We start from the raw sequence: 21,989 nt of genomic DNA, 5'->3' as shown, positions 1-21,989 counted from the left end.
TCTCCTGGCATCCTCATTCCTCCCTGCTCCTGGACCTTGGCTTTGGTCCACCATGTGCCATCTGCCACCCCCAGAAGATCACTCCATGTGTGTTTTGGAGAGTAGGGGGTGGCCCCTCAGGGCCTTGGAGGGATTGACTGCAGGCCTCCTGAGGTGGGGGGCTCCCACTGCCTCCCCTACATCATACTCCAACTTGGGCTTGTCTCTATCCAGTCTGGGTTGGCATGAAGTGCCTGGGTGGGCTTTCCAGCTTGCTAGGGAAAAGGTTTAGGTAGTAAGAGGGAAGTCTGACTTGGGAGCTTTTAGCCTGGCATTGGAGGTCCCTCCTCCAAGGCCTCGGGCCAGACTGGACTGGATTCCCTGAATTATTTGCCACCCCCTGTCCTCAATCCTAGAGAGAGAGGGAGACAGAGAGGGAGAGGGAGAGGGAGAGAGAGTTTGAACTATGCACTCACTGTCCCCTGTACGTCCCTAGCCTGGCACTTACCACACAAGTGCACAAGTGGCTGGTCATTCTCTAGCTCCCTGTTAGCCCACAGGGACTGCCTCAGTCACCTTGATATACCTAAGACCTAACACAGAACAGGGGCTCTTTACATGTATAGATGGAGAAGTCCAGTTCCTTCCAGGGTTTCCCTTCTCCTCTCCCTCCTGCTCCCCTTTCCACTAGGTGAGTTTGGGCCTTTCCACCCCCAAGAGACACTTCTCCCAGGGGAGGACTGGACTGCCTCAGTGGGTATGTCCTCTCCCAAGGTGAGCAGGGACTCTCCCTGGACTCAACGTGGACACAGAGATGTATCCGGTTCCCTCCAGAACTAGGCCAGGAGAGCATCTGCTATAATGATCACTCAGACTTTGATCATTCCCAGTATTAGCATCTTCTGGTTTCACACTGGTGTGTCTGAAAATGTGGACATTATTAGAACATTCCAGAGCTAGAACCAGATAGCCAGGTAGAGGTAGAGGACTCAGTGCCTCTAGTTCAGTGCTGCAAGAGCCAGCTGGGAGAGAAGAGAAAGCTGAGCAATCAGCTCCAGAAGTCAGAACAAGAACAGACCTCAGCCAAGGCCTGGGTTTCTGTACAAACTTTAATTTCTGGATGTTCATCACATGGGGGATGCTGAGAGCTTGCAGGGGGAGCGCTGCTACTCGGATTGGATATAAATATGAGCAGTTCCTTTGGACTGAGACGGCTATGAGGAACTGAATTGCTAGGTTCACCCCATCCGTTTGGGACATCTCTACTTAAACATCCAAGAATCTGTTTGTCCCTATTCTCCACAAAGTTTTACCCTACTGAGTTCCAGAGAGTGTATGCCTGTGGGTTTGTTTAGGTATTCGGGATGGGAATCAGACTCTTAATAAATACTTGTTGAACTTGATGGATAATTGGATCCATTATCTAATCAAAGTGAGAAGATATGGGGGAAAGAGGGGCTTTCTTAGGAAAGGAGCAAAAATTACCCATAGGTCCACAAAAGTCCACATTTTTGGTATCCCATCTTCTTCACAGTATGGTAAATAGATGTATCAGTTATGGAGGTAAAAAAAATCTAGAAAAATCAGTGGGTGTGTCTCAGTGGTGGTCAACTTGAAGACCTGTTCGCTTCTGTCCACATCAATGGGCTGGGTAAGGCCCAGGGCACACAAAGAGAAAAAACACTCAGTGTTTGTTGCTGGTTGAACCCCAGACTGTAGTGGGACTGCAGTCATTTCAAGAAGGGGTGACAAGACTAGGGGTCGTGGGAAGTCTGAACTCCAGCCAATAAGTTTTTTTCCAGAGCCTCTGACTGGAGGGAAAGTGTCCAGTCCTGGGTGGGGGTAGGGGTGGGGCAAAGGCTAAGGCTATTTGGGTTATGAGGCAAGGAGGAAAAGACTCATCACCCCATCCTTTTCCTCCTCTAGCTCCTCATCCTTCTGAGAACACCCATCTGGTTTCCTCCCAGCCCAGAGAGGGTGCAGGTGGGCTGGGTCCTGCCTGGGCTCTGTAGGAGGCTGGGGCCTGACCTGCTCCTCCTCAGACTCACATCATCTGAGGTGGAGCTAGGACATCTGGGGAGTGATGCTGATACCAGGCTCCAAAGCTGTTGCCATAGCCACCAGTGGGCAGGGCCCCTGCCTTGGGTAGATCCCAGAGGGCTGGAAGAGGTGGAGAACAGGGAGACAGGGAGGGGGACCTCCCAGGGAAGTCCCCTTCCTGTCCCCCAGAGTTCTGCTTCAGGAGCTTCTTATACTTGGAGCGTTTGTTCTGAAACCAGATCTTTACCTATGGGGAGAAAAGGGGAAACAATGGAAGATCAGGAGGAGTGACCAAGGGAAAGGGGTCCAGCAAGAGGGAGTCACTTGTCTTCGGAGAAGAGCAGATGTTGGGAACATTGGCTCCAGGCCTCCATAAGCCCCTGAAGGGCCTGAATTCCGGCCTCTGAGTTAGTATCCAGTTCTCCCAGTCTGGGTACCCTCTTATATGCCCTGAATCACCCCACCCACACCTTTTCCATCCCCCATCCCCTCCTACCCCCCACCCTTTTTAACACAGTCCCCTAGTCTACTCGGGGCCAGCTAACAGAACTGTGAAAATAAGGCTGGGGACTCTTCAGTCATTCACACCTGAGGGTGAGTTCCCAGGGAACACACTTGGGGAAGGCTGGTGGAGGATGGGACTGGCCCCACCTGCGTCTGGGTGAGGCCGAGCTGCGCGGCCAGCTGGGCCCTCTCGGGCAGCGCCAGGTACTGCGTGTGCTGGAAACGCTGGTTCAGGTGCTGCAGCTGCAGACTCGAGTAGATGGTCCTCGGCTTCCGGAGCTTCTTGGTCGAGGCCTGTGGGTGCCGCTCCGGGGGCTCCGGGGACAGCGGCGGCTTCTCCGAGTCTGGGGGGCGGCACGAAACTGTTTGTGCACGGATAGAGAGGCGGACGCGCCGTCTCACTGCTCATCTGCATCTCGTTCACATTCCGGCCACGAATTAGCAAAAGCTCAGGCACGGGGCTCGGCCCTGCTTTACCTTGCGCTCACCCTCCTTTCAAACCCCACGTCCACTGCGTGCCGGGTGGGACTAGCCGCAGCTCTTGCCCTCAGGCAGCTCCTACTCTCAACGGTCCTACGACCCTAAGAGAACTGCGCCAAGGGCCGGAGCGAGGGTAGGGGCGGCGCCCCGCGGCGGGAGGGCAGAGTTCAGCCGCGCGTGGTGGCGCCAGCTTGGGGCGGGGCGGGGCAGAGGGCTGGGGCGAGGCTGGAGAGGACGAGGGAAGGGCATTCCGGGCGGAGAGAACTCAGACGCACCGTTCAGAGGCCAGAGTCAGTGTCTGCGTGGCAGCCTCCCCGCTGCCGGAAGACGGGCGGTCGGAGGGGCCAGACAAGAGTGGGCCTTGAACACCAGGATGCGCAGTCCTCCCAGCATCAGAGTATGGAAAGTGCCCCAGGCTTTGCCATCACCTCCCGTATTGTGAGGGCCTCCTTCTCCTGAGGCACGCCCTCCAGGAAAACTGACATCTCTTCCCTCCCCCAAGGCCTGCTGGCTGAAAGAGTAGGCTTTCAGGGGCCCTAGAAGCCGGTTGGTGCAAGGCCGCCCCCTCCTCCGCCCGGCTGCACTCACAGAGGGGTTCCCGATTGGCACGCAAGGTGACCAGGGTTTGGAGAGCGCAGGCCCTCGGGGCGGCTCCTGGATAGCGCTGCGGTGCCGCCGCGGGAGATGCGGCCACCTTCTGCCTTCCCGTTCAGCCCCTCGAGGAACCTCGGTCGAGTCACAGCTCGGCCCCGGGATGGGGAGAGCAAGGGGTTCCCCTCTTCTGATTCGAGCGTCCCACCCTGCGCCACCCTATCGGGACATCGAGACTGTTCGTGCAAAGGGCAGGGCCGGGATGGATGGAGCGGCCGAAATGTCCACGGGCTTAGGGTTCGTTGCCCGCCGCCGAGCTCAGCGGACCGAGCCCTGGGCCCCGGGTGCCTAGACGCGGAGGGGGTCCGACCGCGTCTCCCACCGCCTCGCCCCCGACATTCTTCCTCCTTTAGGGCTCACCCCACTCACACTTCAGGTCCCCTGCCCTCGTCCCGCCGCGGTGACCCCGTGCCTTCACCTCCCCCGCAACCCTCAACCGTGGTCTCCGGCGATACGGGCTTCTCAGATCCACCCCCTGGACCCCCGCTTCAGCCAATTCCCAGAAAAACCGTTGGGTTTCCGCTCCCGTCCGCGCCTGTCGGGCCTCCCCTGCTTCAACCCCGCTGCTCACCGCCCCGGGCCGGCCACGGAGCGACCACCCGCGCCTCTTGGGCTGCAAAAACTGAACAGTTCGAACTCTGAGGCAGAGACAGCAGGAAGCCTGCTTCAGCTGCGAAACTCTCAACGCCCTCCTCACCCTAACTCTCCCAGCAGACCCCACTCCCAGTTTCTTTCCCCACCGCTGCTTTCTCCACACCAGTTGCAGCAAGTCAGGACGAATCTGCCCAGGTCGCAATTCTGGAGAGCGAGGGCCTCCCTCGAGGCAGCGCAGCACCCGCCTGCTCATCGGGGCGGTGGCAGACAGCTCACTTAGAGCCAAACCTCTCCCTGAGGCAGGGGTGAACAAACTGGGGGCAAAAGGAAGACCCTCGCAAGTCCTCTCTCACACCCCAATCATTTAATCTAGAGTGAGCCAAATCCCTCAGGTTCAGTGAGGTTTTCGTTGGATCCGGGGAAATTTTGTAAAGAAAAGGAACTCTCCACTCTTTAGTCCTTAAACCAAGAAAAGGGAAGGGAAGACAGGACAGAAAATACCAACTGCAATTCCAAGATTTCTCTTAAGGACAGGGTTATCTTATTCCTATCCCACTAAACAGACACACAGGCACACACACAAATGTACCATATTAGCATATACTGAAGAGAAGAGACCAGAGGATTCAGTTTTTTAGAAACCAGATCATTGGTAGAACACCCCCTCCCTGCACCCCCCCTCCCCCCACCCAGCTGCTCCTCCTCCAACCACAGACCCAGCAGCAGAAAAGCAGCAGCTCCAGTTTTGGAACAGAAGGCAGTTAACTTTGGAGGGGCTTTGAGGAAGTTCCCTAAAATCCTCTTTTCTGGCTTCATGCATGAAAGCCAATTTGCAAGGGCCAAGCCTGAAAAACAGGCTGTGTCCTTGATTCATTCACACTTTCTTTGGACCTCAGTTTGCTCATCTGTACATCAAGAAGGTTGAGCTCCTGAATCTCCAGGGTCATTCCTGGCTCTGATGTTTATGAGGTCATGTGTTTCAGCAGAGCAACAAGGAAAGGGAAGGAGACATCTTGGTCCTGGGCTGACTCCAGCTAAGTCACCAAGTGAGTGCGCCTCCTTGGAGGAAACTGTGCCAAAGACAGTTGTGGGGGCAATTTGGTGGGGGTAGGGAGTTCAGGGGAACTAAGCTCTAAACTCAAGCCAGTACAGAAGGATGGATGTGTTGTGTTGCACGGGTACAGCCCTGTGCAAGGCTAGGACCAGGAAGACAGGCCAGTTCCCTAGCTTGAGGCCACCCAGTGAGCACAAAGTTGCTCCAGGAAATGGAACTGGGGCTTGACCTACCCCAAAGGCAAGGGGTGTAGATAACAGGAATGGCCAGTTCTTTGGCTGGAAGGCTGAGATCTACTACCAGAGTCTGCCTGACCCGCCTGTGGCTACATTCTTAGAATGATGGGTAGTAGGGTCTTAGCCCCTGACTCTACCAGGTCAGTGTTTGGTCTCTTGTCTGACACATTCAGGCAACAGTCTGCGGAGAAGGGGAAGGGCCCCAGAATATAACCCCACTTCTACTGCCTTCCAGCCAGGACCTGATTTCTAGTTATCAGGCTTTGGCTTGAGCACTGCTTTCTGAAACAAGAACTGAGAGAGGGGCGACATTGAACAGAGGAGGAGTGCAGGATGGAGAGAATCCTAGGGGAGAGGCTAAGCACCTACACCCACATCTGGATTGTTTCAGTTTTCCGTTACACAAGTAGGTACACAACCCTGCTGCCCCAGGGGGTGGGGTAGGGAGCCCAGCCACCCGGCTTCACACACTGCAAATCGAAACCAGGTCGGTCTTGAAAAGAGACCTAGATCAGCTCGCCCCCGCCCCTCCTCCCTGTCTCCCGCCCCATCCCTTCGCCCTCCCCCCACCCCCAGATCCCTTGGAATCTGAGTGAGGTCTGAATCCCGCCAGCTGCGCCCAACCAGGCGAGGGCGAAGTTTGGGGGCTCACTGGAGCAGGACCCCAGAGGTGGGCAGAGCCGCCGCGGCGGGACTTACCTGTCTCCCGCTCTTGATGAGCCGGCTGAGACGGCGCCGTGGATAGCTGGCAGGGCAGGTAGGAGTCTCCGGGGATGGCCGGCCCGGTGTAGGGATAGGGCAGAAGGTGGCCATACGGCCCAGAATAGGGCAAATCGGGGGCGGCTGCGGTTGCGGGGGACAGGCCAAGCTGGTAGGCAGCCACTACCGATGGCACGGGGGCGATGTCCGGGAAGACCGCTTTGGAGGCGTCCGGGCCAGGGAGGGAACAGGGCAAAGAGGTCATTGCGGCCGGGGCCGGGGCCCGAGGGCCTAGGCCATGGCCAGGCAAGGAGTCCGCTCCCTCCGCCAACTCTTTTTTTTCCGATCCTCAGGCGTTGGGGCCGGATGAGCCCCTCAACCAGCCTTCCCCACACTTATCCCGGGGAAAGTGTCTCTCAGCCTCATCAGCGGAGAGCCGGCGCCTGGGAAAGGGGTTCGGGGGGAGGGTGTCCCCCATGACTTTTCCCCTCCCCCCTAAATCCATGGGGCCCCCACTCGGCTGGCTCTAGGGTTCGGTTCCCGGGACCCGACGGGGTCCCCGCCCACTTAAACGCAGCGGATTGGCTACCACACGCGGTGACCTCACGGAGGCCTGCAGCCGGGGCCTTCCCCCCACCTCCCCGCCCCGCTCCCACCCCCGCCCCCGGGGCAGCCCGGGGTAGGGAAATTCAGAACCAGGAGATGGGAGGCGAGCGGTGCGAATTCTCCATGCCCGGCTATCTCGGAATCCGCTGCAGAGAGGTGCTGGGGTTGCAGGACGATTGGGGCAGTCTGGTCATAACGGCACAAAGGCAAGGAAGTCGACAGGGCGGCAGTGCCCAAGGGCCGAGGGGAGCAGTGCCTTAGCGGAGGCGCTGTGGCTGCGGGGGCGAAAGGAACCTGCGGTCGAGCTCTCTGGCTCTGGGGGATCTGTGTGGCGGTTATGACCCTGCCGCTAGGACCAAGCCAGCCAGTCCCGCAGCTTATTCAGCGCGTCGGAATGCGTGGCTGCCGAGCGCCGGCAGTATGTTGGTAAACAGACGCCGGGTCGGAGGAGGTGCCGCCCAGCGCCCAGCCGGCCCAGCACGCGCGCAGCGCGCACGCCCCCGCGGGGCGCCCTGGGCCAGGCACGCCGCGACAGCCGCGATTGCGTCTCACCGCCACCGCACCCCCCGCACCCCGCCCCGTCCTCCCTTCCGCTTCCGGCAGGGGCCCGGGTTCGGTTGCGACAGCGCAGCTCCTGCAGGCCCCCGAGGCCCAATGAGGGCTCTGCCGTCTGGGCTTCAGCCAGTGCGGCGCCCCGCCTTTCCTGGCGCCGCGTGAGCCTTCAGCCTCGCACGAAGCTGGACAAAATCTGGGAGTGGGACGCGAGTCCAGTTTGATGGCTGCTCCTCGGAGGGAAATCCCTGCCGGGTGCTGGGAATACGGCAAGCCGGGTTCGTGGCCTCATCTTCCAGCCTGTGTGCAGGGCCTGCCCCTAAATAGTATCCAAGACCTTGCTGGGCTGGTGTCTCTGTGGCCACAAGTATACAACTTCACAGGGACTCTATTCAAATACAACCGATACACTAGCGTATACCAGCACACCGGTGTCTTACATGGATGCTCACATTAGCATCCCTCCACGAACAGAGGTTCATTTATGGATCTGCAAATACAGAGTATATGCTGTGATGTGTACACATCTACACACCCAAAGATGAATAGCAAAACCCTAAATAAAAGCACTGTGGTTGTCTCTCACACAGACCCACAACTATACAAATCTAATTGATGGTGCACACTCTAAAGAAAATCCAAGCATATAAATATTTATATACTTGTACCCATCCTATGAGACACACCAGTCCACACATCTAAGCTGCTTCGTGTTAGGGGTGAGACAGTTACACACACACACACACCAAGCCTGTCGGTCCTCAGATTCCCCAGCATACCCATATACAAAGCCTCTGTCATTTGAGTGTGCAAACAATTCATGTTTGTACACATAGGTGTGCTGTCTTTATCAGGGTACAGAGTGAAGGCAGTGGTCTTAGAATTGGGGGGTAGGAGAGGACAACAATTGGAAGAAGAGGGAGGCTTAGAAGAGGAAGAGAAGGCAGGCAAAACAGGGGTGGCCAGGATAGACAAAAAAATTGGAAAAAATATGCAGTCCTGAGGGAAGGAAGAGCAAGTCAGTTTCAAGTTGATGCGCCGTTGCAAAGTAGAGAGATGAATTTTGCCAAGAAAACACTCCTCTGACACCTGGCTCTGGATTTTCTCACCTGAAGTCTTGGAGTATCAGGAGAAGGAGCTCTGTGAGGGAGTCCCCTCCTTTGGAGATCTGGGACCCACTTCTCTCTCATCCAACAGGGTTTGGCTGGTTGAGAAATGCAATTTCCATATGGGACCTCCTTTCCCCCTTTCTTACCCAATTCTAGCTACTCCCTCACCACTTCCTTAGAACCGGGCTAAGAACTTACAGGGATATAGCCTTTGAAAACTTCTTGCCACCATCATCTTCCTCTGGAGAGAGGCAGCCACACAACAGTGCCATGGTGGGCTCCAGGGATGGCATCTCAGTGCGCACCAAAGGAGAAAAATGCTCTTTGAGGCTCCTGGTGCCTCAGGGGTAAAGAATCTGCCTGCCAATGCAGAAAACATGGGTTGATCCCTGGGTCGGGAAGATCCCCTGGAAAAGGAAATGGCAACCCACCCCAGTATTCTTGCCTGGGAAATGCCACAGGCAGAGGAGCCTGACGGGCTATACAGTCCATGGGGTTGTAGAGTCAGACATGACAGCAACTGAGCATGCATGCATGGCTGTCCGGGAAGCTTTCACAAAGGAGGTGCTTTTGAGGTGGAACTTAAAGTTTGGGTTGCAGGGCCATGTATTCAGAGTCCTTCCCTTGCTAGATCTAGCAAGAGAGGGCAAGGGTAGCTTCCCCAGAGGCCCCTGAAGCAGTGACTTTGGGCATTCCCTGAAGCCAGGGGATTCACTGGGACTCATAGTTAGAGCTTCTCCTAGGCTCTCAGGGGCCTTCGCTGAGCTCATGCAGCTCCATGCAGCAGCAGGCAACATCCTGCAGTCCTTTAGAATTTATGAAGTATTCACAACATCCAAGCCCTGTGCATCTTCACCAGAAATCTGTGAAGTGGCTACTGTTATTATCCCCAGTTTACGAACAAAGAAATCTCTACTTTCATCACCACCTCCCTCTTCAGGGCTCCCTCTTCCCACGTGCTGGAGGGTGTGGGGCTTAGAAACTTCGAAACATCTTTAGGAAGCTTCGTGGTCTCAGATGTGGAATCCCCATGGAGGGGTCCCCTCTGACCAGTGCCGCAACTTTGAAGCCTGGAGGGAGAGTGGGGAGATATGGAAGGGATAGGGGAAAGGTGGAAGGGATAGGCTACTGCTGCTGCTGCTAAGTTGCTTCAGTCGTGTCTGACTCTGTGCGACCCCACAGACAGCAGCCCACTAGGCTCCAGGCAAGAACACTGGAGTGGGTTGCCATTTCCTTCTCCAATGCATGAAAGTGAAAAGTGAAAGGGAAGTCGCTCAGTCGTGTCCGACTCTTAGCGACCTCAGGGACTGCAGCCTACCAGGCTCCTCCGTCCATGGATTTTCCAGGCAAGAGTACTGGAATGGGGTGCCATTGCCTTCTCCTAGGCAGGGGCTAGGAAGGGCTGTAAATCTGTGTATGATGAGAAGGAGGGAGGGCCAGCCTGAGAGGCCTGAGGCCTGGATTCGCATCCCAGCTCAGCTACTAACCGAGGGCCGGCTGTGATAGCCTGGGTCAGCCATGTCCAGTCTCTGAGACTCATTTTATCCACTAAAATGAGGAAGCTGCACTTAAGACCTCCAAGCCATTGTCATTTCCTTTAGAATAAATTGCAAAAACCAAAATCTAGAAACCTAATAAAACTAAGAGGAAGGAGGAGGAGGAAGAGGAGGAGGAGGAGGGGAGGAAGGCAGGCAGGCAAAACATATGAACTAACTCTCCTGTCACTACCAGTACTTCAGCCCTTGCTTGTCACAAAAGCCAGAAGTGGCTCTCCCAACTCTTTCTCACGCAGGTCCTCTCCCTTAGTGAAAGGGGCTCGCTTGGAGAACTCCAGCACCGAAGTGAGGGCCTGGGAGCGGACATGGGGTCCCGGCTGGGGACACGGCAACCCTGAGGGCTGGGGAGTCAGCCAAGCATCGGTGAGTGGACACGAAAGATCCGCGCGCTGCACGGTGGTTTGCAGGCTCTTCGCAATCGCCCGGCAAACACAATCCCACCCGATGCGGTTTTGATTCTTGGCGCAGAATAAGCGCCCTCGGGGGTGGGATTTATGTTTCACTCGCAGTCCTCCGAGCTCGGACTCTGCCCAGATGCCGGGAACTCCATCCAACAGAATGCCCCTCCTCGAAAACACCCCCAAACACCTGAAGAGTGCAGGGCTCGCCGCGAAGTCCCTGAACTCGGTACCACACGGCGCGCCCGCGTTCGGGAGCAAAGGGGAGTACATGCCAGGGAGCCGGGAGCCGGGGTCTGCAACCTAATGTAGGCCCTCCACCCAGCGCCTGCGTGGACCTGCCCTGGGGCGTGGTTCCCATCACGACCCGGCCCAAGGCCGCCATTGCGGGATTAGCAGCTCTCTTTTTCCTCCATCCCACCCATGGACCCCAAACGAAATTTTAATTTCGTCTGTTCTCCGTGGAATTTAAGTCCTACTTGTCGGAGCTTTCGTAGTAACTCGGTTTGGGAAAACTGTGAATAATCCGGTTTGGCAGGGAAGGGAGGGGGATGAAAAGTCTTCCCTCCGCTGGGCGGGGAGCGAGGTGGTTAAAGCCCCCACTCTCGGTGAGGCCCGCGAGGGGAAGGGGAAGTCTGTAGGGGCCCGCGTGCCCCGCCACACACAGGGATTTGACTCTTGCTGAAATGTGCATGAGTAATTGTCTCTTTTCTTCTTGATGGAGCAGTGAATGAGCGTGGGCTGGCTCTCCGCGCTCCGGGTGCGCTTACCTCCGCGCTCCTGAGAGCTTTCTCAGTGATTGGCCTCATTTTCCAGATCACCTGGGAGAAGTTCCCGGGAAGGGGAAGGGGGAGACCATGGGGTCAGCGCCGCCCAGAGATCCTGGCACCGCTCGGCAGGCGGGCTGTGCCCTGTGTTCTCCGGCAGGCTCGGTCCTCAGTCACTTTCCCCGTGTCATTGCTTTATTTCCAAATTTCACTCCCGCCCCGGGAAAAATCTTTTATTGGGGTTTGACTGGGACATTTAAAGTACACACGTATACGAGGTCACCAAATTCATTAAAAACAATACCATGAACCACTCTTGGACCAAATAACTCCCTCCCCTCCAAAAAAGAAAACGGTTAACAAAAAATGGGGCGGCCCTTTTGAAGATGCGTTAGAGGCGCCGCCATCCGCGACGGGAAAGCCATTTGGCTGGCCTTGGCCCCAGCCCGGTGCGGGGGCGGGAAACGGCCGGGTTGGGGGCGCGGGAGTTCCGGGCGGGTGTCCCAACCCCGGGCCTGTCCGGCGGACAGACCGCGGGACGCCGCGCTAGATGCCCGCGGGGAGCGCAGACAGCTGGAGGGAGGCCCAAAGCCAACCCGTCTGCAACGAAGTCGCGCGTCTGGAACGAAGGCAGCTCATCTGGTTTCTCCAGACCTTTCCAGACCCTCGCACGGAACCTAGGGCGTTCCGCCCAAGTCTCCATCGCCCAGCCCCAGACGGAAGCCGCTGGTAGGACGTGGCTGGAGTGGGAGCAGCACCTAGAGAGCACTGACGAAGTGGGTGCGTGCAAGGGCTCACAGGGACACAACACACTCCCTCCCAGACGCCAACAGCCGCAACACACACTCCGTAGGCCACCACGCCACGCCCGCAACACACACACAACCGCATCAAGCCCACCACACAGGTGACACGCACCTTGTTACTTAGCCCCATCCCTCTAGACCCCCTGGATCCAGCGGAAAGTCTAAATGGTGGGGTTATTGGTTTCACTTTCTGTAGCCAAGACTAGACCCTTTTGAGGTCCGGCGTGTTTTTCTTTCGTAAGAAAAGAGTAGGTCCAATCCTGCGCCTAGTCTGGGTTGGAGTCTGGGAGAAGGGGGACAGCCGCACCTCTGTTGGGCTGGGCCTGGGAGAATGACCGGAGTGCTTTGGCGAGGGGTCGGGAGTGTTGGGTGGATGGAGGGGCCGGGCCTCCACATGGATGCCGAAGTCGCACCCGCAAACTCAAAGTAAGAGAAATAATCACGAGTACCAACAATACCTACCCCCGCCCCCGCCGCCGCAAACCAAACTCCGCAGCCTTTAACCCTGTGTACCACCTAGTTGGGCTCTGGGGGTGATGTTGGGGGGAGAGTGGACAAGGAGAGAGGGGTGGGAGGCAGCACAGTCCCTCCATCACTCCTCCCAGCTCTTGCAACCCTCCTCCACTGGGCTCAGCTAAGGGAGGCCCGGGTGCGAAGCCGAAAGGAGGGGCGGGCTCTCGCCAATCTGTTTAAGAAGGGAGAGGTGGCTCCCGCCGCTCCTCCTGCCCACATCTATCCTCAACGTCAATCACCCTCGTTAATTCCCACTGGAAAGGATCACCCAGGAGAGGTTCATCAACTGCTGCTTGGAAAAGGCTGGAGGGCAGGGAAGGGTGTAGAGGGGGAAAGGGCTTGTCCTTGCTGGAGGGGATTGGGGGCTCTGCTCCTCCTGACCTCCAAGGGGAGCTGAACTGAGCTGAGCTATCCTTTCTATCTTCTCAGACCAGTTTACCCCTTCTCTCCAGTGAAAACTCCTCTCAACTTGTGAGCTGATATGCATCTGTCCTGGCCCCACCTTGGCTGAGAGGTGGCTCCCAATCTCTGAGGGAGACAAGTCCTTCCCAGAAAGTGCCCAAGAACTAATGGGAACGGGGAAGCTCAGTCCCACTCCTGGCTACTACCAGGCAACCCAATAGGGCACTGCTTAGCTGCCCCGGGGTGTGAGGGTGCGGGTAGTGATTCTGTGACTGTGGGAGACACAGAGGGATCCAGATGGAAGCACTGTTCCTGAAAACAAACCTAAGGAAACTTCTGGCATCTTTGAAGGCTAAGGTGAGCTTGGGTATTCTGAAACCCTGTGTCTTGGGTAACACAATAGTGATGGTAATAACAGTGAACACTTATTAAGTGTTTTCTGTGTTCTGGGCACTATGCTAAGCCCTTACATGGATCATTTTATTTATCACACAGATTCTATGAGGTAAGTATTCATTTTATCTCCACTTTACAGAGGAGGAAATTGAGGCACAAAAAGCCTGAGTAACTTGTCCAAGCTAGAACAGGCCAGCTTGTCATCTTAACCACCATGGAGTTGTCTTACCTGAAGAAGCACCACTCAGCAAGGATGAGAGGAAGGGTTGGGGAGGAGGAGGGGTCCCGGGGAGATGAATGCCTTCTGTGGAATGGTGCTGGGAGAACTTGTAACATCAGTGATGGCTGATGTTTATTATGGGCTTATGCTGTATGTGTATTTTTCTCGTTGACAACTTCCAACAACCCTGCAAGAGGATCCTATCCCTCACTTTACAGAAGAGGAGACTGAGGCACAGAAAAGATGTGTGTAGAGTCTACACCCACTTGATGGGAGGAAAGGAAGTAGGGAAAGAGCTGACACTGAGAGTCAGGAGGCCCCACACTGTGGAGGGCCTCCAATACCAGGAGCTTAGGATGGGGCTGTGGGCAGAGGAGAGGACAGGGATGGGAGCTGAGGGACTTCCCAGGGGCAGCTTGGGTATGACCACGTAGGCTGGCGAGGGAAGAGTCTGGTGGCAGAGAGCCCAGTTAGGAGGCTGTTGCAAATAGATCGTGTGTGAAATGAGGAGGGTGGACCCAGAGGCTTCGTGGCAGAGGTGATGGAAAGAAGGGGACGTGTGAGAGAAGTTGCTCTGAGACAGATTCTGCTGGGCCTGGTGATTGTACAGGAAGAGGGTAGGAGCAAGCATGACAGAGAATTTCCAGGCCTGGGCAACCAGAGGAGCCTGCGGAGAAGCTGAGTGTTGGATTCAGAGATTCAGCGTTTGGGTGAGTGGAGGGATCTACATTCTAGGTTTGAGTGCTGCAGCAGGCAGCCAGACACGCTGGTTTCCCTCCATGCCCCTGCACAGGTGTATCTCCCCGGGACCCAGCCAGGGTGCACAGGTGAAACTTGCATATATGCAGATGTATGCAAATGAGAGTAACTCAGCCTGGGCCCTGAGCCAAGAGCCAGGGGAGGAGAAGGGCCACCCTCATCCTGACTCACCCTCTGACACGCTGCCTGGAATGCCACTTCCCCAGCTGGGCTTCCTCAAACTTGGGGAACTTGCTCCTGGAATCACCCTAAGCTCAGGCCCTGAAGATCACAAGCCCAGGAGACTGGGGTGCTGAAACTGGGGACTGTTTTAATCAAAATAAGGCTTTATTCTGAATCCTCTTTGCAAAATGGTGGCAAGGGCGGGGGGAAGAATACCAGGGTAATACAACTTTTTAAGCATAAACCTACATGGCAGTCCCCAAAGCATTTTCATATCTGTAACTTCCTTGGGGCCTCACAGTAACTTGTGAAGTAGATGATTTATTAGACCCATTTTATAGATGAAGACACTGAAGCCCGTGTTGTGAAGTGCCTTGCCAAGGAAAGACCTGGCTTGTGTGTATACAGAGCTGGATTTCCAATCCAGACCTCTGACTCAGTGCTCTTTATACTACCGTATGGTTTGGTGATGGGCTGAGGGAAGGGGAAGCTGATTCTGGATGCTGAGGTTTCATTTGGGGACCTCCTGGCACTCAAGTACCCAGACAATCATGGGAAAGACTCCCCTAAATCCTCTTGGTCTTCAAGAAGTTCTCACTGAATAACTAATTCCTTGTTAGTAAGCTTTTGATTTTAGATCCGAGGTCACACCCCTCCCATCTGGCTGGACCTCGCACTCCACTTCCAGCTCCTTCAAAACTCACTGCAACTCAGTACTTTCTTTTTAAGCACTTACTAGGTACTGCTCTGGGAAGGGCACAGTGGCCGGTCAACCTCGGTCCCATCAAATAGTGAATCTGGCAATTTCTATGTATCAAGTCCATAGGGTCACGAAAGTTGGACATGAGTGAGCACCTGTGCATGCACATGTATTAAAATGGTGATTAAAAATACAAAGAAGAGTGAATTAAAATACACAGAGTTAAAGAATGCTTAGAAACTAGGTATCCAGCTCAAGAAATAAGACTCTCCCAGGTCCTCAGGTACCCCACTGAGGGACCCTTCTGGACTATAATCCTCTCCTCCACTTGGGTATTCCAGGTTTTGTGATAACAACTTTCCTGCTTTTCCTTAGTTTTATCATCTATATCTGCTTACTTTCACCTGTTTGCGAACTTTTCATGAATGGAATCATACTGTACACATGATTCTTGCTTCCCTCACTTGACCATCTGTAGATTCCAGGACATCCTTCTGGCGGCATTGATCCTCTCAGATGCTCACAGGGGGCGGGGCCAGCGGGGGGTGGGGGGCAGTTGCTGTGTGAGGACAGGGATGGGGTCTTTTGCCTCAGGGAACACAGTATCCAACAAAGGGACAGGCATATAATAAGTGCTCAGTATCCAGGCACTGAATGAATAAGTGAAGATGAGTGAAATGGTGTACCTCTGGTTACATTAATGAGAAATCCCAGGGGCAGGGGTGATATAGGAGACCATAGGGTGACAAAGGACCCTTTGTCCCTCCCTACTCTGTCACTGCTCCTCAGAGAGCAGAGGCTGTGAACGGTAGCATCTGCCTAGATTCTGGTCCTTTTCACGGCTTAGCCAGGAAAGCACACTTTATTGACCTGGGCAAATAAAACTTCCCTGTGCCTCAGTTTCTTCACCTGTGACATGAACATAATAATAAGCCCACCTTTATAATGTTGTGAAGTTGAGCAAATTACCCTGGTACATAGATGTTTCATGTATGTTAGCTCCCCTTCCTCTTTCTGTTGGTTCCTTTAGCTCACCCACTGGCATGTGCCTGTCCCCATCACTTAATCTTTCTGGAAGGTATTAGAGCCAACTTGATTATAAAGCTTATGTTCCGGAGGATTCGGTGATGACTGAAGATTTCAATCCCAGGACCAAAAGCTCCTGTAGGGCAGAGACCCTGCCTTCCCCAGCTCCTCATCCTCATGGCATCTGTCACTGTGCTCTGCATTCCCAGATGTGCAGGGAGACATTTCGTCTCCAGCTAATCCAGGAGCCACCCTCAGCTCCTCCTAAGTATAGGAGTGCAGGTGAGGGTCTGTCCCTTGGCAGCGTTAGAACTCTTTCCCGCTGAGGATTGCAGCTAATCCTTATCATCTGGTCAGGTGGGGCAAGTGTTGCCATCCCCATTTCACAGATGAAGAAACCAATGCTCAGAGTGGCCCAGGGCCATGCCCAACATGGCACAACCAGTACGGGAAAGGGCTGGGATTGGAATCCTTGCATCCTGACATTGAGGCTCTCTGGGTTTTTCCAGAGCCAGAGTTGATGGGAGTCAAGATTTAAAGAGAATTAAGATAACCAGCCCCACAGAAAATGGGCAGTCAGCTGTAAAACCTGTCTGTGAACGTGTGAAAGGACTCAGACTGATTCTGTGTGATTTTTAAGGCCAGAATACTGAGAACCAAATGGAAATGTATATTTAGGTCCAATATAAGGAAGACATTTTAAATAATTAGAGCATTCCAAAAGTAGCACATTCTCCACCTGTGTCTTAGGCAACGACTCCCTCTGCCTTGTGTGCTTAGATTCTCAGATCTTATTTCCTCTGTTGGAATAAGGAGTTCTGGGGAACAGGTTTACCTCTCTTTGAGTTTTGCTTCCTCCAACCTGCGTGTGTACAGTCCGTCCTCAATAGGTATTTGAGGTGGTTGGCGGCATCAGGCAGAGTCTGGGGGATAGCATTGTAAGACGTGACTGAGAACCTGGGTTCCAGATCAGGTGGCAGTAGGTTCAGATCTCAGTTCTGCTGCTTGGAGAGCTGGTTTAGAGTTTCTGAGCCTCATTTTTCTCAACTGTAAAATGGAGTTAGTAATACAAACCATTAAAATTGTTGTAAGGATCAAATGACACCCTGTATGTGACTAGCTGAGTGCAGCTGAGCTCATGGAATGCTAACGATGCAGCTTTTTGATGACGTGTATACTTGAGGGGCTGCACCAGAGGCTGAAGAAATGGGGCAGGTCCCCACAAATGTCCCTCCAATTTGACAGCGTATGATTCTTCTATGAGCATCAGGAGAGCATCTGAGTAGAAACCTGGAAGTAGGTTGACTCAGTGGAGGAAACTGGGCTCAAAATAAACAGAACCCCAATTCAGAGTCCCCAGGTACTTGAAACTGTCCCATGGACTTTTCCTACCTTGCCCTGCCTGCTGCCCCCGCACTTAGGCAAGCCCTCAGGCCTGGGGTTAGGACCTAGTGCTACAGAACCATGGGATCATTATCCCTGGAAAAGATACTAAGAGTCCTCAGACTACCCTGGAAGCCCACCATCAGCCAAGCACAGGGTCCCAAAGTTCTGTTTTGGCTGTCACCTTCCCTAACCACAAGCCCTTCACTGGCCCAAGCCTCTAAACCCGCCAGATGCCATGGCTACCCTGGGAGGGTGACTGTTGCTCCTGCTTGCTGGGCACCCCAGGCTAGGAGAGGCCTTCGGCAGCCTCTGGAGTAGTTCTTGGCCTCCAGCACTGCTGCTCTTCATTGTTTCATAGTTCTTAGAGCTGGAAAGCACTAAGGCGGTCCCCAGAGCCAGTGGGTCTTCAATTCTGGAATCAAGGTCTGGACTGGGCCTAGTAATATTTATATTAATGAAATGATTCCTTCCCCACTGCCTACCATGAGAAGCTGCTTTGGCCCAGCTCCCTTACCCTTGTGTTACACATGGAGAAGCTCAGCCCTAGAAGGGACTTGACTGGACCAAGATGACATACTGGAGCTGGACAAAAGCCTGGTTCTATGGCCCCTCGTACAGGATGTTGTCCACCCAAGCTGCCTGTCAAGGTTCACTCCTTGTGAGGTGGGGGGAGTTGACACAGAAGTCTTTGCTGAGTCTGTCCCTGATACTACCCTCAGAGGTTGTGTCAATTACACGAGCGCCATACACCCTCCTGGAAATGGCCACTGAGAAGAATGAGACTGAATGGTCTTGGACTTGCTGGGGCCTCCCTAAGGTCAATGCGTGGGAGCAAATTGGTGTTTGGGACTAGGTCCATAGAGGGTCATACAAGCACGCATTTGGAAATAGCCATTACACTGGTGGACAGTTTTGGTTTGATTTACAATAACCTCTCTCTTCAACAGCACCCAGCACGGCACCCGGCACACAGGCTAAATGGTGGCATGTGGAATAAATGGATGAGGTTTAATGCTGATTGGACCATCAGCATCTCCAAAGCTACAAGCCTCTCCCCTTGGTGGCTGTGGGTGTGGAGACTCAGCAAAGCCTGAAGAATGAAAACAGTGGGCACTCAGAAAAGAGGACGGCCAGGGAGGACAGCCAAGAGAGGGGTTAAGCTGGCGGCTGTGGATCGGACACTCCCATTCCCATAGCAGGGCCTAACTCCCACCAGGTCTCAGTCCCAGAGGGTCCATGAGCAGAGTGGGTCTCCATGACAGTGTTTGCAATATGGGGATGTGAGCATGTGACTAGTGTGTAACTGAGACTGCATGTGTGTGACTCTTTGTGGCTTGGGTGTGGCTCTGCGCATTGTATGCTGTGTGGCTGTGGGCTGCATGTGACCATGGTGTGGCTGTGTGTGTGTGTGACTATGTGGGTAGAAATGGGCATTGCCTGTGTGATGCTGTGTATGCCTCTCAGGGGCTGGCTCTAGAGCGCTGGGTGTCAGTGTGTGCACATGGCTGTCTGTGCAGCTGTGCGTGCGCCTCTGGGAGGAGACAGCTGTCATGGGTGTACATGCCCGTGTAGGATCTGTGATGTTATTCGAGTGTGCCTTCTAGTCTGGCTGCGTGATGGTGAGTGTTTACGCCTGGTGGGTTACATGCCCTCAGTGTGTCACTGCGTGTCCCTCGGGGACTCAGCGTGTCACTGTGTGTGACTGTGTGTGAGACAGCATGCCCCTCAAACCACCTTCCTTGAGCAGCTTTGATGTGGTTGTTTCTAGGGGCCGTAGGACGCCAGTCACACTCCTGAGGACTTCAAAAGATGGCTGTCCTTTCTGTCAGCTGGGGAAAAACTCATTTCCCCTCACCCTCACCCTATCCTCTGCCTGTCTTAGAGGCCTGTTTGTTTTCCTATTTGTACTGCCTAGGGTGAGTTCATGGCCACAACTGACTCACCACTTTTCCAAGAGACTTGGGGAAGGAAACAGGGGTTGCTTGGCTGGGGCCTCTGCCCATTAGCCCGGGGACTTTCAGAGCAGGGCCGGGGGGGACATCGGGGTCCATTCTGGGCTGTGTGAGCACCTCAAGCCATTCACCCTCCCCAAACCTGCAAGGCCGAGGAGTCTTCTTTCACAGTAATTGTCTAGTGGCCAGTCTCCTACCTCAAATAAGAGGCCTCTCTCCTCATCTAAAAGTTCTCCCTTCCCTTTGCCAAGGTCGATTAAAAAGAAAGTTGGAGCTTTGGAGGGGCCCTTGGCATCTCCCTGGGAATCGGAGTCACCGCAGGTGATCCACGCTTGGTCCAGTTGAAGCAGCAGCCCGTGTGGCTCGCCTCAGCAGCACTGTTTGGGCGCCCCCTATGGGCAGAGGCTGCCCAGGCTGAAGGAGGCGGAGCTAGAGGCCCGCACGGTTTGATGGGAGAGACACCGTCGCTGTCTCCGAGCCGGGGAGTCTTCGCGGGAGTCAGAACCCTCCAACACACAAGCTCTGAGAAGACGGACAAGGAGGATTCAAACTGTCCCTCCCTGGGCCAGGAGGAGAGTCGTGTTCTGAGTCTGAGGTGGAATCAGAGAAGGCTTCTGGAAAGGGCTGAGCGAATTGATGCAGGCTGGGAGGGAGAGGGCGTCCCGGGGACCGGACAGCTGGGAGAACTGGGGTGGAACAAATATAGGAGGTGAGGTGAGCGGGAGGAGGCTGCAGCGGCATAACCCTCATGTGACATGGTGGGGGGCAGGGGAGGGGACTCTGGCTGGGCCCTGTCCATGTGGCAGAGGAACTCTACCTGAACAGAGAATCTGTGGATGGGAAGTCCCTGCTGGCGTCTACCTGGTGTCCCTCCGGCTGCAGCTAGCGTAGAGCACCCGAGTCTCCCAGGAGGGAGCTCAGAGGCTGTCCCTCACCACACTTTTCCCAGCTCTAGCTTGGGGAGCTGAGGCCTTAACCTTACTCCCAGTCAGCTGGCCCAGGCTGCTGACCATCCTGCCCCCACATGCCCCTGCCAGGGTCTTACCAGCCAGTGATGAAAACTTCCCTCCATTCCTGCCCTCCTCAGCTGCTGCTTTGGAAGCTCACTCCACAGAACCTATCCCTCCGCTCTCCTGACCCTGGCCTGAAACTCCTCTACTTCAAAGTTAGAGGTATTTGGGCCACCCTCCTGGAGGAATTGAGAAGCGCTTCAGACTAAGTCAAGGGGCCGGGCTTTAGGGGACTCACTGGGCAAGGTGTTTAGCCTCAGTTTCTCCATCTTCAAAATGGGGCCAATGGCCCCTGCCCTGTTGGGCTCCCAGGGTGGGTGTAGGGAAGGTGCCAGTGAGCTCATGGGTGTGAAGGCCCTGGTGAGCTGTAAATAGTCTGGTGCTCGTGGGAGGGAGGGAGGGAAGGAAGCTGTGTTATTCCAGCTGGGCCTGGCTGCCTGCATGGAGGGCTTGGCCGGGGGGGGGGGCTGGGGACTGTGAGGGTCTCTTGCCAAGTACTGGAAACCAGGGTATTTAAGCCCAGCACTCCAGTGAGATCTTGGTGTAGGTAAGACTCTGCAGAGGCCGCATCAGGGACGAGTGCCAGGGTGACAGCAGCAGGGACTGTGATATGAGCACTTTGGGCAAACCATTTGGACGGCTTTGGGAAGATGGGCGAGAAATCTGAGGTCACTGGTGACATCACTCTCAACCTCCCTGACACCCCTGCTTCTCAGGGGAGGAGGACAGAGATGCGATCTCTGTCCCTAAGCTCTGGGGACAGGAGGCTGAGAATGTTAGCTAGCAAGAATTCAGGGGATTAGCTGTGGCTTTTTCTGGTTAGGAAGATTCTGGAGCTTCAGCCAGCTTTTCAGGAGGGTCTTGCTGTATCTTTCTCTTGTCTCTCAGAGAGAAGTTTCAGACCCGCCTCTTCCAGAGGCAAACCAGGGCCTTCCCCTAGGTACCCTTGTCCCCTCCAACCCATCTGCCTACTGACTCCCTCTACAGAGTCACCTTAGCCTTCCCCTCCTGAGCCTTTGAACAGGCTACCCTCCCCATTCTGGAATTTCCTCCCCCAGAAAATGCCCTCCTCAGCCTCAGATCGAGTCCTGCCCCTGTCAATTTCTTGCCAGGTGACCCTGGTCAAGTCACCAAACCTCTTTGAACCTCAGTCTTCCCACCTGTAAAATAGGGCTAATACTACCTCCCAGGGTGGTGAGAATAAAGAGGTAACACATAAAGCCCTGAGCCTACTTCCTGTCCCTGGTGAGAAACAGCACCTTCACTTTTCCCAGCATCCTTTGCAGTGCCTCAGTTTGCTTTATACACTGATTTGCCTTATTTATGGCTTTGTAACAAAAGACAGACATAAGCTAAGAGCTTACTATATGGTTAGCACCATAGCATGCTCGGTTGGGGAGAGATTCAGAAAAGGTTCTCTGCCCACCTGGAA

At 54.7% G+C, this 21,989-nt stretch overlaps 1 protein-coding gene and 1 long non-coding RNA gene across 2 annotated transcripts; one reads left to right on the top strand and one right to left on the bottom strand.

The window, feature by feature from the left end:
• Nucleotides 1-1,070: 1,070 nt before the first annotated feature.
• On the bottom strand, nucleotides 1,071-7,397 carry DLX4 (distal-less homeobox 4). Its single transcript, XM_006061977.4, has 3 exons — nucleotides 6,238-7,397; nucleotides 2,671-2,867; nucleotides 1,071-2,266 (listed from the first exon to the last, which is right to left on the bottom strand). Exons 1-3 carry the CDS (start codon nucleotides 6,500-6,502, stop codon nucleotides 2,024-2,026), a joined length of 705 nt encoding a protein of 234 aa, XP_006062039.3. The 5' UTR covers nucleotides 6,503-7,397; the 3' UTR covers nucleotides 1,071-2,023.
• On the top strand, nucleotides 6,163-20,947 carry LOC123332620. The gene is made up of 3 exons (XR_006549521.2): nucleotides 6,163-6,295; nucleotides 10,297-13,303; nucleotides 18,543-20,947. It is a non-coding gene; the product is annotated as an uncharacterized LOC123332620 (long non-coding RNA).
• Nucleotides 20,948-21,989: the final 1,042 nt, after the last annotated feature.

This window comes from Bubalus bubalis, chromosome 3 (assembly GCF_019923935.1).
Source record: "Bubalus bubalis isolate 160015118507 breed Murrah chromosome 3, NDDB_SH_1, whole genome shotgun sequence".
NCBI classification, from domain to species: domain Eukaryota; kingdom Metazoa; phylum Chordata; class Mammalia; order Artiodactyla; family Bovidae; genus Bubalus; species Bubalus bubalis.
This window is presented reverse-complemented; position numbering and strand designations above follow the sequence as displayed.